The 16,089-nt window shown below is 43.8% G+C and overlaps 1 protein-coding gene across 2 annotated transcripts in view; it reads left to right on the top strand.

The window, feature by feature from the left end:
- SYNE2 (spectrin repeat containing nuclear envelope protein 2) overlaps positions 1-16,089 on the top strand; it is a 205,929-nt gene that overhangs the window by 109,112 nt on the left and 80,728 nt on the right. For both annotated transcript variants that reach the window (XM_076345620.1, XM_076345619.1), the window contains exons 62-67: positions 3,460-3,585; positions 5,958-6,152; positions 6,729-6,803; positions 8,187-8,306; positions 8,959-9,066; positions 15,071-15,304. In XM_076345620.1, coding sequence (XP_076201735.1) covers positions 3,460-3,585; positions 5,958-6,152; positions 6,729-6,803; positions 8,187-8,306; positions 8,959-9,066; positions 15,071-15,304 — 858 coding nt within the window. The remainder of the gene's footprint in view (positions 1-3,459; positions 3,586-5,957; positions 6,153-6,728; positions 6,804-8,186; positions 8,307-8,958; positions 9,067-15,070; positions 15,305-16,089) is intronic.

Here is a 16,089-nt window from a genome sequence, read left to right as displayed (position 1 = left end):
ATTCCAGGTCAGGTTGGACGGGGCTCTGAGCAACCTGATCTAGTTGAAGATGTTCCTGCCCACAGCAGGGGGGGTTGGACTAGATGACCTTTAGAGGTCCCTTCCAACCCAAACTATTCTATGATTATATAAGGTCCCATGCAAGGATGCGTCTGCATAAGCAAACGTGTGACAGGGGACTTGGAGGTGCTGTTGGCCAGACCAGGTTTGGAAACAGAAGTGATATAACAGCATCGGTGTGACACACAGCTGTAGGAGAAGGCAGTGCCGGTGGGGTCAGTGAGCGTTAACTCATGGGCAGTATGAGTTATGAAACAGCTATGCTGGCTCCAAACCTGAAGTAGTATCTCTGCAGCACTTCACTGAGTGATGTGTTTGTACCAGCTCAGGAAGGTTTTCATTCAGGGATATCTGCATCACGCTCCATTGCCCAGGGTAGATATACTTGGAGGCAATCTGGAGTTTGGTTATGCATGTTCCTGTGTCAGCAGAGGTATGAAAATTCTTATACGACCCGTCCACTTCTCGGCAGGATGGTAGCAGCACCTAGTAAAATGATACAGTATCTTTGCTGATTTGGTTTTCCAAACCTATTACAGTAAAGCAGAATGCTTTAGAACATCTAACTTCTTACTGGGCATTTTAGAGGCCAGGCAGACACAAGTGGCAGCTAAAATGTGAATGTCCATCTTTGATTTTCAGTTTGTGAAATTAAGAGTACCACGCCAAGAGAAAAACTCAAACATGCTACATGACTAATGCATGCTTGGAGTTTGGAAAAAAGCAATGACTATGTGAGATCTGAATGATCCCCACGATCTTTCTTTTTTAGTCCATACAATTTCTTATGTCTGAAAAATGGATGTGGTAAAACATACCTTTTTCAGAGAGTTGCCAAATTAAATACTCGAGAATTTTCAAAACACTGTAAAACTGTCAGAAACAGGGTGCTTTGCAATTATAAAGTGTTATCATGAGACTTCTGACTGGTTTATGTGGAGCATTAGGTCAAGGTTTAGATTCTTCTCCTTTTTGAAACAGCTGTAACATTTTTTACTCAGCATTTGCCTTTATCTTATAGGCATCCAACAATCTGTAGCTGAGTGAAATTTCTTTGTGAGAAAACAGATTGGAAGAATTGCAGTTCTTGGCAGCTAGGATGTCAAACTGTGCAAAAAAGATTTTCCAGTCCTGTTGAATGGGTTGAAAGCAGCAGTACTACAATACAAGTCTAGCACCAGCTAAGACATAACAAAGGATAAAGCTAGTAAAGGATGGCATTTTGAGTGCTGCATTAGAAAGGAAGTAAGTATCCTGATAGAGAGGAAAGCGAATGGGAGGCAAGCTTCCTCTACAAATATATACTTAGTTATTTTTTTCCTGAGGATTAGTTCTGAAATTTTAGTGTTTGGATGCGTTTGCCCATATTTTGCTATTGGTGATGCAATAGGATATTGCACTAGTAACTTTTGTATAATTAAGTTGCAGTGTAACACCTGAAAAAGTATAACAGAAACAAAACCTGTAACAGGTGGTGTAAATGCTTTAGGGCAAGATTTTAGGTGACTTAGATCTGTGTTGAATGCTGCCCTCTGTTTTTTATTATGGCCTGTCAAGTACCACACCTATCACTGCCTAAATAACATCATCAGGAAGAGGAGCTGGAAGCCACAGCTGCTTCAGCTGGTTTTCTGTGCAAGAGAGTGGCAGTATTTGCATATTTGATGATTTACTGTGCTCATTTTCAGTAAGCTCTTCCGTAACAAATAATGCCTGCCTGCAGGTGGGCCTTTTCCATGGGTAGGTCTTCTAGTATTACCACAATATGAAAAGTAAAGAACAAATGTTAAGCAGGAAATAACTCAAAAGAGAGGCAAGACTTCTACAGACTCAGTCCCACATATATGGCATAATTTATGTTATATTAGGAAAAGGATAAAATAAGATTTTTTGCCCTTCAGTGGAAGGCAGGGAATTAGATGAGTTATCTTCAGGCAAGTGGCTATATTCACATATTGGCCTGTGAGAGAAGACGTTGGAGTCTCTATAGAGAGTATTCATATTTTTTAGTTAGTCAAGGAAACTTGAGGTAGTACACATTTTACCTATTACTAAACAGTCCTGTTCATGTGGAAGTGAAGGTATGGGTAAGAGAATCTCCCCTTTAGAAGGACTTTTAGTTTTTTTCCTCCTCTGATTCTTTAGCTATGGCATTAAGATTATAGTCCACAATTAAATATCTTCCCCTCCAGTTTGGCTTTTTTTTTTTTTAAGTGGGAAAAATAGTTTTTTCTTCCTTTTAAAACCTGTAAGTAAAAAAAAAAAAAATCATTTAGAACCTTATTAGTTTCTGTTTTATTGAGAGGGAGTGCTACTGTGAAGAAGTGACTGAAGAAACGGCACTGTTACTGTTCATAGCAGGAGAGACTCTTTGCTCTGAAAGGCAGAGTCTCTGCATGCTTTGCAGAGAGATTTTTCAACCTGTCAGGCTGTTCAGGTGCTGCTGTCAGCAGAGTAAGTTCAAGCGTGTTGACAATAGGCTGCATTTTCTTTATTACCTTCTGGGGACACCTGAGGAATAGTCCTTAGATATTCTTTGGTTCTCAGCCCATGGGTCGGAAAACACAAAGCCACCAAATGTTCTGCAAATTAAAGGTTTTCACAAAATATTCTGATTTGTAGATGTAACAATTTCTTAATTACCTCAGATACCATGACAGGCTGTGGCTGTCAAACATGAGCAATGTGTGTGGGGAAATTGCTGATTTCTGCACGAACAGTAAAGCATGGGGGTTGGTGAGATTTTGCTGTCACTGTCAAATGAGTAGAAGTGAATTTGGCTGCTTATAACATAAAAGAAGTTTTCCTATAAGTCATGTAAGAAGAGGAAGCTCACACGAAGTGGAAATACTTATCATTTTTATAGGAAGTATTCAAATTGTCAGATACTGCGGTTGGCTTATCCTCAGCTGCAGTGTCTGCCTGGTGTACAGCATAGTTCATTTTTGGTCAGTGCAGAACTAGTTGGCAGTAAAGACCTGAGCACCAATAAAAACCAGGTAGGCTTTCTAACTTGATATGAAACTCTGTAATTTCTCTTTTTTTTTTTTTTCCAAGCTGTTCTAAATTGTAGTGAATGTGATTAAATATGTTCCATGTACATTTTATAGCCAAATTCATAGCTCTACTCTGGAGTAAGCAAAGACATGCTCCTGGGTAGAATACCCCAGCATACTTCGACTTATGGCTAAGAGCAGTTTGTTTGTCTTTCGCAAGTGAATAATAAACTTGGCGAGGATAGGGTTGTGCAAAGTTAGCAGAACAATCACTTTTTTTTACATGTAACTACAGATGCAAAGGAGGCTTCAGTACTCTTCAGTACAAGTTTGTTGCATTACTGACTAGTTTGTTTCTGTACTAGTTAATTCAAAATGATTTATGAGAATTACTATTTCGCAGGAAGCTGTAAAGAAAACAGAAGAATGTGAGCAAGAAATTGAAAAGTTGAAACAATTCTTAAAGAACCACTTGGTTGAAATATCACATGAAGATCAACCACCGGCTCAGAAGACTCATTGTCCAGAGGTGGGTTTCACTGTTTTCTCTTTCATGTCTGTTAACTTGTCCTAACACTAATCATGACAACGCAGAGCACTGAGAAATAGCAGCGTGCTTCCCCTCCCCACTGCAGTCAAGCAGGCAATTGAATGCCATGGTGTGACGACGCACGCGTAAGTTGACATATATCAAGAGATATTACAATTAATATTAGTTTGCAAGTTGGGTGTATCTTTCATGATATACTCCTTATTGACTTTGATGTGTCATTTGTACCTATATCAACTTCTAAAGAAAATTTAGAGTGCTGTTTTCATGACAGTTGACAGCTGTTTTGGTGAAACATGCAGCGCTGAGAGCTTGCCTGTGCTCAGCATCCTGCTAATGTTGCTGAGGTAGCAGCTTGGGGTAGTGCATAAGGAGAGAACTGAGTCCATTTCTGATCACTGACCGTGCAATGGTACTTTTGGTGATTCTAGTTAGGGTTAGATTCTTTAGATTTCTTTCTTCGTCCTCACTGCCACGCTGTGTTTTCATCAACTGATAAACATGTGTTGCTTTTCTCCCTGCAGTCGGCTGCTTTCCGTAATGGATGAATTGATTATTTAATGCAAAAATAAGATGTGTTTTAAGGACAGCACTGCAGAAGTCAGGAAATTACTAATTAAGTATTATAACTATAAAGTGCCTCTGAAATGCTCAGCTTCTTGCCGTCAGTCACAGTAGAGTTAATACACATACGTTGTACTTGCCTAATAACTATAATCACTCAGTAGGCTCCTAAGTACATAGCTGCTCTGCTGTCAGGTGGTTGGATGTTGGAGGCTTGATGCTAGTACTAAGCATGACTCATTTCCTGATTCTAACTTGTTTTTGTCTTTGAGTGTAGGACTTTCTGTTTAATAGCTCTTGTCTTAGAAGAAACCTGTTTTACAACTGTAGCGTTTCATGAATAGAAGTGGGCAATTGAATTGCCCATCTTATTGAGGGGCTTCAGATAAAGAAGTGATGTTAATAAAGATTTGGTGTCTGAGGAGGTTTTTGGCTAGTTAAGTTTGCAAAACAGTAGCTGGTAAATGTATGCTGTAAAGTCTCCTCCTGCAATGAAACAAATAGAAATACTGTTCTTAGTGGACATTGATAAAAATATGCCAAATTATCATGGATGGCTGTTTCTTCATTCCAATGACTTTTTCTTGCCCCTAACTTTGGAAGATTTTACCTTGTGTTTTTGAGTGTACAAAAGGAAAAAACATCCTTGTCTGAGCAGAGTTCCCACGTCTTTTGAAAATTTGCTGGGGTTCCTGCCTCCTCTATTAACAGAAGAAGCTGTAGTCAAGACAGAATCAGCAGTCTTACTGCTTTCACCTGTCACAGATTGTTACTTGCATAGCATTATTCACACCGTGATAGAGCATGGTGTGGAATCAATGCTGTTCTTATTTCAAGCTTAGCATCAAAGCTTGCTCTGATGGACCGAGCCCATTGTGCAATGGGATATTTAGCTACATTTCAGTTTTCTGAGCAAGCAACAATGCTTCAAAGATCTTTAGCACTTTCAGTAATGAAGGGAGTAGGGCATTTTATTCCTTGCCCTGTCTTACTCTGTTATTTGTTGTGCTTTCTTTGCTCACCTGGAGGCTGGGTGATAAGGAAAGGCCCTAGCAGAAAGCTCTAAGGACAGAACACCGGCTAGAGCAATAGTCATGGCCAGGGAGGAGACGAAGACAGATTTATTTCCCCCTTTGTTAGTGCAGAGTTACTTGGATTATTGTTTAATCCCTGCAGAACACTAAATATCTTCCTTGTACTTTGTTGGGGACCATTGCTCCCAATATCACATTCAAAGACATGGGATAGTTTTGGCCCTAACCATGTCACTAAACCCCACCGAATGGTTTGTTTCCTTCTTTTAGGCCAGCTTCAGCAAAGAAGACTGAGCCCTGAGCTACCCTTATTGCCGTCTTTGCCCTCATCAAGGCTATCCCAAGTGTTTTGTGTCAGGTTTCCAGAGAAGGTAGTTGGAAGTAACGTCACCTGCTCTGACACACAGAGTAATGTAACCCAACTGCATTCCCTCTGTCCTGAAGGAAACTCGTATTCCCATGGCTGTGCACGACCTAGTTATAATTAGTTATCCAGCCTTTCACATTTCCTTCCAGACTACCAACTTCTGCATTACAGACAGCAAGTGCTGTCCTGAGCTGAATCTGTTGCTGCTGTTTTGCATGTATCTGGACATCTTCTGCAGTGACAATGGGGAACTGTCCCAATGCCCTGAAAAAGGAAAAAGGGGAAATAGCCCCAGTCCCAGTAAGATTCATCACTGGTATCGTCTGTTACATTACTGTTTGGTTAAGTAAGAAAAATGCATGCTTACAGATGTTGTTGCTCCTTAGGGAGAAACGGAAGCTGTAAAAGAAGAAATCATAAAATTATGCCAAAGAAAGGAAGATATCCTTACTGGGATGAAGAATTCAATGTCTGAGCTTCACCAGCGCTTAGAGCAAGAAGTGCCTGAATCAGGAGATGAACCCACAGCCTCTGTATTAGCACAAAGTGACTTGGTTGGGACTGATGTTTCTGCTCAGCAGGTAAGTGGAGCACCACGTTGTGATCACTTACCTGAGAGCCGAAGAGGGAGGGTAAATAATCCTTCTTCCTCCAGGAGGAGTGGCATGTGAGAAAGGAGCATCCCTGCAGCTGTGAATCAATACTAATTCTCCTCCCCTTCGTGCTTCCGAATGGTCCCAGAAGGACTGAGTATGATGCATGTCTAGGAGAAGGCGGGAGGGAGGTGTGCCTCTGCTTATTTTTTAGTGTGAGCAGATCCAACATGAAGTTGCATCAAGCAATCAACAGAAAAATGCTCGATGTGTAGTTTTGTTGATAATCAGTTGTTCTGGGATTTTGGGTAAATTCTTTTCATGGATCAAAATGAACTTTGTCCCAATTATAGCTGTGATGTTGAAACATTACAGCATAGAGAAAAGTCCCAATTTTCAGAGGTGCTTAGTACCTGCAGCTTTCAGTTACCTTAATGTAGGGTGGCAGATGTTCAGTGCTTCTCCAAAAGTGGACTCCAAGTGTGGTTTACAGGCAGAAGAGAAGAGGCTTTTACTGTTCTTGTCATGAATAATTGGGCTGTCTCTTTGTGTGTATTTTTGTAGTCGAAAAAAAGAGGAATGATGTCTCTTCTACCTTCCTTAGATGAAGAATCAGAAGACTGTTCTTTCCACAGCAAGGTGAGTTCAGTATATATCTTATATATACAGCTGTATATGTAAGATACAGATTTTGGTACAGGACAAATTATGAAAAATATGTAAATCCGAAGTACTTCAGAACAAATGGAAGTATCTGTTATCACTCCAGGATGCTAAGAAATTGCACTCAAGCCAGCCTACGAGTATTACAATACCAATATTACACAGCACCTCATTCTGTGATGTGTGATCCTGCTTTTGGTGGGATTGCTTGTACAGTAATACCCCCTTTATGGAAGTGTTAGTGGCAAAATATGGGTCTAAATACCAATGTTTATATGTGGGAGTGGGGTTCAGACAGAATTAGACAGCCTCTGAAATGCTAAAACTTAAAAGAAACAACCAAAATGATTTGTGTGTTTGAGCTTAAGAAAAAAAGGGCATGATCAGACTATTGGGAATGAAGTTAAGATAGGAGAGATTTCTGAGAGACTGGGAGAAACTGGGAGACACTGCTCAACAGGTTGCTCTGGATCTGGGGAGTCTGAAGGCCCAGGTGAGCTGCAGAGGAGCAAAGCTGGGAGTAAAGTTTCATGATAAAGTTAATAGATTTTGGAAAAAGAAAAAAATAAATCCATGAAACTTTCTGCACACTTTCCTGCACCCTAGGGACTAAACAAGATGTATTCAAATTAAATCAGGAATGTGCAGAAGTGCTGGTGAGCTTATAGCCTAGCTACCTGCGTGCACAGCAGTTCACAGACTGCCTAGGCTGGTAGTGACCAGCTACTGTCATCTGCATCCCCTGGGAGGGACTGTGGCCTCAACCAAGTTTTGAAGAATCTTCATTTCTCCGAAGTCCTCGCTATGGGTATTAATTAGCCTTTTTGCTACATCCTTGCAACAAGAATCAAAAGGAAATGTGGCAAAGAGGTGATAGAGTATTGGAGGGGTTGCTTTAGGCTAGGCAAGGATGAAACTCCATGGCTAGACAGCGCGAAGAAGTCCAAGCAGCTTGGGTAAAGGTGGCATCTTACTACTTTGATCCAAGCACTTCAGTTTCAAGGTTTCTGATTCTGCACCTTCATTGGTGCAGTTTTCTTTACATACAGGACTTTTTAGGGGACAGGACAGGAGAAAGATTGTTTCTTGTTGTTTTTTTATTTTTTTAAATAGTGTGAAAAAATGAGGATACTCTGAGGACTCTAGAGAAAACTATCAGTGTCAACCAGCTGCCATTCATCTTGCAGCAGAGCTATAGAGCAAGGAAAGAGTTGGGATTTGGGAAGCACAATATAGATAGATAAACGAGGCAGAAATAGAGCAAAGTGTTACTAAAGGTATGCAGTAATTTACACTGCCTGAAGGAATACCTGAGCTTCTTGTTCACAAGCTAATGCTGAGCTGTTACTGCTTTCAAAGGGAAGTACAGCCACAGAGAAAGATGCAAGCTTTTGGCCTTCAGAAAGAGATGATGAGAGGCACAAGGAAGACAGCGCAACCTCCTGGTCTTCTGGTACCTTGTCAGATGGCATCATTCAGGTAATGCACTCAGGTTTATCTCCACGGGGATGGGAACTCATCTTTATGGAAAAGATCTGCACAAGTCCTAGGTATTGCTGAAGTCTGCAAAGCAGGAGAACTGTAGAAATGCAGGACATGATGGCCTTATTCAGATCCATCTTCCATATCACACGAAATCTTGCCATTTAAAATCTCTTTTCCTGTTACACATATTGGTTGGACGCAATGACCTTAAGGGTCTTTTCCAACCTAAATGATTCTATGATTCTACATTAATTTCTTATAGCCTGACAAAAACCCCGAAGATAGAAATGCACATTTGGTAGCAGCAATTTGTTTCACTAATTCCTGGAAAGGCTGTAAAATGTGCATTTTGTTGGGGGATGATTTGTGGAGGAGGTTCTCTTTGTACATGAGAAGATCAGTGTCTAAGACACCCAGTCGGCTACAATTTTGGTGGCATTCTGCTCTGTTCTTCATCAATAATGTTGTGATAGCTGCTATTGTTAGTTTCTGTATATCAATGTTACTGACATAAGAGAACTTCTCTCTGTGAGTACTCTTGGGCCAGGACCGCTATAGGTTGAGTGGCTGCTGCCCTTTGAGGCTTCTCTAACACAACAAGGCAATAATGATACAAATACTTCCATTGTTGCCTCTCTCTCTATAGGATGCTGATGAGATAATGCACCTCACCAGTAAACATGGTGAGGAAACATCTATGCAAACTTTGCAGAGCACTGAAGGCCCTGGCACAGGTGATGGCAGTCAGTCTATGGTGAGTTTGAAGGCCTGAAGTAGGCTGAACAAAGTGACCTTCTGAGCTTGTTGTATAACCTACCTTATATATGACGTAATTGTACGTGTGATCTCTCTGTTTTTTATCTCTGCTACGCTGTGATGCAGCTGGTCTCTGCATGTGCAGGACATGCCTAAGCTCCCTTTGCAGCTGCAGATGTAGCCACTGCAGTAGCCAAGCACAGCAAGCAGTTCAGCTGAGCTCACACCACTTGTCTCTGTTAGGCTGAACTGAACCCCTGGCTGCACTGAGTAAATCTCCATTGAGGATAATGGGAATTCAGGCACCTGTATTCAAGAGACTTAACCTCCACCTGAATGTTTTGGGTTTCCAGGAGCCTTACAAGACAACATACGCCCTCCTGGCACTTCTGTGTGCCACCACTGTGTTTTGTCAGCATCTTGCCTTCAGGGGCACCCACAGCCTGTCGGACCCAGCGATACAAAAGTTCAGTGGAGTTTCTTGAGCTGGACATGGCAGCTCTGTGGTCTGTGGAGAGAGTGCTGTCAGGCTGAGAGCTGGGGTCCTTTGCGGCTCAAGTAGACAGGTTTTTTAGAGAAGGCCTCCTCCTTTCTCAAACCGTACCAGACAGCTTTTTTGCTTGCAGCCTCTTTTCCACTTCAGTGTTTTGCTACACTGTGACATTTCCATATGCTACACAACTCCCTGTAGCGAGTGATTTTTTCTTAATTTTTTTTTTGTTAAATGATTTATTTACACGATCAATTACTAATTGGAGACAGGAAGACATTCATTTTTATAAATGGTAAATCTATTTGTTTTCCCTAGAGATGTGTGTGTGTAGAGATTTATGAAGTCGATTAAATTTATGTTCTCCATTTAGAGCTTAACTGCATGCTAAAATTAAATAATTCCTACTGTCTTAGTGATAGCTAAATGATACCATTTCCTCCCTCTGGCATGTTGTCCCTCCCATGCAAACATACCTGCTTCCAAATTCAGTTATAGCAGCCTAAAACACAATTTGGGATTCAGAAAAGCATCTGAATTACTGGACGAGGAAGAAAAGACAGGTTATAGTTGTAGGTGACTCCCTTCTGAGGGGAACAGAGAGTCCAATATGCTGGACAGACCCTCCTCTTAGGGAAGCCTGCTGCCTCCCTGGGGCCTGGGTTAAGGACATCACTAGAAAACTTCCTAGCCTGGTACAGCCCTCGGACTATTACCCATTATTGCCCTTCCATGTGGGTGACGATGAAGCCGCAACGCGTAGTCCAAGGGCAATCAAAGGAGACTTCAGGGCCTTGGGACGGTTGGTAAGGGAATCTGGAGCACAGGTAATTTTTTCCTCTGTCCTTCCAGTTGCAGGCAGCAACATTGGCAGAAACAGACGGACCCAGTCTATAAATACATGGCTCTGTGGCTGGTGTCACTGCCACAATTTTGGGTTTTTCGGTAATGGGATGGTCTACATGGCATCAGGCCTGCTGGCATCGGATGGGATTCACCTTTCTCAAAGGGGGAAGAGGGTCTTTGCTCATGAGCTAGTGGGTCTCATTGACAGAGCTTTAAACTAGACTTGAAGGGGGAAGGGGATAATATCAGCCTTGCCCATGACAAGCTGTGGGACAACACGCCAGTGTTAGAGGGACGGGATGCTGGCGAGGGCCCTCAGCCTGTTGCTCTGAGATGTGCTGGGTATACTGAAGCACACTTGAAGTCTTACGAGATGAGCCAGGGGCTCCTGAGGTAATAGGAACCAACAGTGAAACACCGGTGAAATACCTCGGAGGAATTAAGGGGTGTTCCTCTAAGAAGGTGACATGGCCAACAGCCCAGCTGGACTGCCTCTACACCAATGCACGGAGCATGGGCAACAAACAGGAGGAGTTGGAAGCTGCCGTGCTGCTAGAAAGCTATGACCTAGTTGCCATTACTGAAACTTGGTGGGACGAATCCCATGACTGGAGTGTGGCTAGCAATGACTACAGGCTGTTCAGAAGGGACAGGCAAGGAAGGAGGGCTAGAGGGGTTGCCTTCTACATCAAGAAATGGATAGATTGGGAAGAGCTGTCTCTGAAGAATAGCCACGAGCAGGTTGAAAGCTTATGAGTAAGAATTAGAGACTGAGGCAACAAAGGGAACCTTGTGGTTGGTGTCTACTACAGGCCACCCAATCAAGGGGAGCCTATTGACGAAGACTTCTTACTCCAGCTACAGGAGGCATTGCGCTCACAGGCTGTCATCCTGCTGGGGGACTTCAACCACCCCAACATCTGCTGGAAAAGTAGCATGGTGAGCTGTAGGCAATTCAGGAGACTCCTGGAATGCACTGGGGATAACTTCTTAAGCCAGGTAATAGACAGCCCTACCAGAAGGGATGTGATACTGGACCTGATGGTCACCCACACAAGTGAGCTAATTGGTGACATCAAGACTGGAGGCAGCCTGGGCTGCAGTGATCACACACTGGTGGAGTTCACAGTCCTGAAGGATATGGGTCAGGCGAAGAGTAAAGTCAGGACCCTGAATTTTAGGAAAGCAAAATTCCAGCTGTTCAAGGAGTTAGTCAATAGGACCCCCTGGGAAACTGCCCTCAGGGACAAGGGAGCAGAACAGAACTGGAAGATCTTTAAGGATGCTTTCCATAGCGCGCAAGAGCTCTCGATCCCCAGGTGTAAGAAATCAGGAAAGGAAGGCAAGAGACTGGCATGGCTGAGTCAAGACCTGCTGGTCAAACTAAAGGGCAAGAAGGAAATGCACAGGCAGTGGAAGCAGGGACAGGTATCCTGGGAAGAGTATAGGGACGCTGCCCAACTGTAGGGATGGCGTGAGGAAGGCCAAGGCACAGCTGGAGCTGAACTTGGCAAGGGATGCAAAGAATAATAAGAAGGGCTTCTATAGGTATGTCAGCCAGAAAAGGAAGGTCAAAGAAAGTGTAGCCCCCCTGACGAACACAGCTGGCAAACTGGTAACAGTGGACGAGGAGAAGGCTGAGGTACTCAACAACTCTTTTTGTCTCAGTCTTCACTGGCAACCTCTCTTCCCACACCTCTCGAGTGGATGGACTGCAAGACAGGGACTGGGGGAGCAAAGTCTCTCCCACTGTAAGAGAAGATCAGGTTCGTGACCCTCTGAGAAACTTAAACATACATAAGTCTATGGGACCTGATGAGATGCATCCCAGAGTCCTGAGGGAATTGGCTGACGTAGTTGCCAAGCCACTCTCCAAGATATTTGAAAAGTCATGGCAGTCAGGTGAAGTCCCTGGTGACTGGAAAAAGGGAAACATTGCACCCATTTTTAAAAAGGGTAGAAAGTAGGACCCTGGGAACTACCAACCTGTCAGCCTCACCTCTGTGCCTGGGAAGATCATGGAACAGATCCTCCTAGAAGCTATGACAAGGCACATGGGGGACAGGGAGGTGATTTGAGACAGCCAGCATGGCTTCACGAAGGGCGAGTCTTGCCTCACCAACCTAGTGGCCTTCTATGGTGGAATGACTACATCAGTGGACAAGGGAAGAGCTACAGATGTTGTCTATCTGTAAGGCCTTTGACATGGCACCCCCACAACATCCTTCTCTCTAAACTGGAGAGGTATGGATTTGGTGGGTGGACTGTCCAGTGGGTGAGGAATTGGTTAGATGGTCGCATCCAGAGAGTAGTGGTCAACAGCTCAATGTCCAGATGCAGATCAGTGACAAGTTGTGTCTCTCAGGGATCCGTATTGGGACCAGTACTGTTTAATATCTTCATCAATGACACAGGCAGTGGGATCGAGTGCCCCCTCAGCCAGTTTGCAGATGACACCAAGCTGAGTGGTGTGGTCGACACACCAGAGGGACGGGATGCCATCCAGAGGGACCTGGACAAGCTCGAGAAGTGGGCCCGTGTGAACCTCATGAGGTTCGACAATGCCAACTGCAAGGTCCTGCACCTGGGTTGGGGCAACTCCCAGTATCAATAGAGGCTGGGGGATGAAGGGATTGAGAGCAGCCCTGCCAAGAAGGACTTGGGGGTACTGGTGGATGAAAAGCTGGACATGAGCCGACAATGTGCGCTCGCAGCCCAGAAGGCCAATTGTATCCTGGGCTGCATCAAAAGCAGCGTGGCCAGCAGGTCGAGGGAGGGGATTCTGCCCCTCTACTCTGCTCTGGTGAGACCCCACCTGGAGTACTGCGTCCAGCTCTGGAGCCCTCAGTACAGGAAAGACATGGACCTGTTGGAGCGGGTCCAGAGGAGGGCCACAAAAATGATCAGGGGGATGGAACACCTCTCCTCTGAAGAAAGGCTGAGAGAGTTGGGGTTGTTCAGCCTAGAGAAGAGAAGGCTTTGGGGAGACCTTATTGCAGCCTATCAGTACTTAAAGGGGGCTTATAAGAAAGATGGGGACAGACTTTTTAGCAGGGCCTGTTGTGACAGGACAAGGGGGAATGGCTTTAAACTAAAGGGGGGTAGACTTAGACTAGACACAAGGAAGACATTTTTTACGCTGAGGGTGGTGAAGCACTGGCCCAGGTTGCCCAGAGAGGTGGTGGATGCCCCATCCCTGGAGACATTCAAGGTCAAGTTGGCCAGGGGTCTGAGCAACCTGATTTAGTTGAAGCTGTCCCTGCCCACGGCAGGGGGGTTGGACTAGGTGACCTTTAGAGGGCCCTTCCAACCCAAACCATTCTATGATTCTATGGTATCTATTGTTTGTCAACTGAGCCATTGTAACCGTGCACTCCATGGCGCCTCTGTGGTCTCGGTCTTGGCACGTGAACATGACGTGCGCACGAACATCTGCACAGATCATACCAGGTTTTTTTATTCAACTAATTTGACTATATATCGGAGTTTCTATTTCTGTAGAGGGAAGGGCATTAAGTTTACTGCAGTAACAATGTCTAGCTGGGAGAGGCAGAGCATGCCATAAGTGTAAACTAAATGCTTATGTACACATACATGTGTGACGAAAGGGTGTCATGCACAGTATTATACGTGTGTAATGTTTTGTTATTTAAATGAATGAACTAAACCAAACAGGCTTAGAACTAGGGCTGGAAACTTCAGGTGGCGGTTGAAGTAAACCGGTACTTTTTTATTTCTTCAGTCATGTATACCTCAACAGACACATTTAGACTGTTCTGGGATCTGTATACTCAGATTTACTTTCTGTGTTTAATGGCACTGTCCCATACTATCTCAGAGGCAAACAAGAACAGTAATGATTAAAGTAAGACATTGAAAGCTGAAACAATGTGTTTTTGCTCTCTGATTTTCTGCCAAATCTGATTTTAACACAGAGCTTGTGCAGTACCACTGACCATCTCAGTTGCCTGAATGTATGCTCTAGAGCCATGGGAGCGTACAGGTAGTTTTGTTCTTGTGGTGTTCTGCTTGATTTACTAAGTATCGGTATTTGCATGTGTGGAGTTATATACACACCTGTACAGCCTTCCAAGCAACTGCTGATATCTCCAAGCACTTTAGACTTCTCCTTATTATGGAAGTGTGCAATATTGCTTCTTAAAGGAGGGCAAATAAGAAGAAAGAATTACACAAGACATACTTAAAAATACACTGTTTTTTTCTGTGTGACCTAAAGCCCAAATAAAGCATATTTGACTGTTGGAACCAAACATGCAAGTAGCTTATAAGCATTGCCCAACAGCTTGCTTTGCAGCTTTAAACTGCATTGCTTTCACATCTAACTCCCGCAGAAAAACATCTCTCCTCCGGGGAGAACTGGTTAATGGTGAGTCATCCCACTTCCTGTGCGCTCAGGTATACCTGTACCTGTGCAAATGCAAATCGCTGCCTGGAAACCTGTTGCATCAGATCCTGGATCGCCTGGCTGCTGAGTTTCCCTTTCTTTTTCTCTTTTTTTTTTTTTTTTAAAATCTGGGAACACGGTGGCAGAGTGGTTTCGGAGCTCTGTGAATATGAAAGTTATACATTTCCCACTGGTAAGGGGAGGGGAAAGAAAGAAAAAAACAGATAGATAACCGCATTTCTTTCATGTGCTTTGCTTCAGAGTGACACGCCGCCTCCTGTCCCCAACGCCACCCAGGGCTCTCGAGGGAAAGCAGGAGACTCAGAGGAAGCGGTGGATGGCAGTAGGCCTGAGCCAGAAACGATCCTCCAGGTGTGCCAGGCCCAGGTTGCCGAGCTGGAACAATGGCTAGACAAAACTAAAGTGTCCCTGAGGTCAGACCCCCAGACCCCCAAAATGCAGCAGATGGTGGAACTGCAGCTTGCTGATTGCCAGGTAAGACGGAGCGGTCAGTTTGCTGCTGCCATCCAAACAAGTTGCCCTTCCCTGGGGTGTGTGTCTGCAGAAAAGCTATGCTTACCACTTCTCTCCCCACTTAATCAGCTTCAGTACACTGCAGAATACAGGTAACTGCTTGGCTTCAGTTTCAGGTGCAGCTTTCCAAGGGATTAGTTAAAATACCTATTTTTAGAGTTGGGATCTTTATGCATCCGGGGGATTTAGGTAGAACTCTTGAGTATTTTAAAGCTTTGTTTTTCTTTGGATTATTTTCAGAAACATGGCTCAGTGTAGTTTGAATCCTCTATTAAAAGGCAATTTTTCATTGGTCTCAATCATGATAAATCAGCTAGAAGAAAAGGAATATTTTTTTTTCTTTTGACATTGTCACTTTCTATTTTTGTCAGTAATTTAAAAGACTGGTATAAGATAGCTTCCAAGCTGGTAAATTCTTCTTTTGCACTTTTTGCAAAAAGCTACCAGCATAGGTAGAAAGATAGGGGCTTTTCCTCTGCCCTCTGTGAGCGGTGGCAATATTTGAACCTACTGCCGTACTTCTAGGGCAGCCTCTTGCCCCTGATGGCAGCAGAAGGAAAGGAGTGGCTGGTACCTGTTGGTGAAAACGGGTGGAGGAAAACAGGACTGGCATGAGGGGCTGGGGTGGGTGGGAGTCCTGGCATGCAGCTTTTTCTCTGGCATGCAGATTAAAAGAAAATGTGCGGGCATGCTACTTTTGAAGTTCCCTGCGGTGCCAGTCTTGTTGTCCCATAAGCGGGGTCCGG

This window comes from Aptenodytes patagonicus, chromosome 7, assembly GCF_965638725.1.
Source record: "Aptenodytes patagonicus chromosome 7, bAptPat1.pri.cur, whole genome shotgun sequence".
In the NCBI taxonomy this organism is placed as follows: Eukaryota; Metazoa; Chordata; class Aves; order Sphenisciformes; family Spheniscidae; genus Aptenodytes; species Aptenodytes patagonicus.
This window is presented reverse-complemented; position numbering and strand designations above follow the sequence as displayed.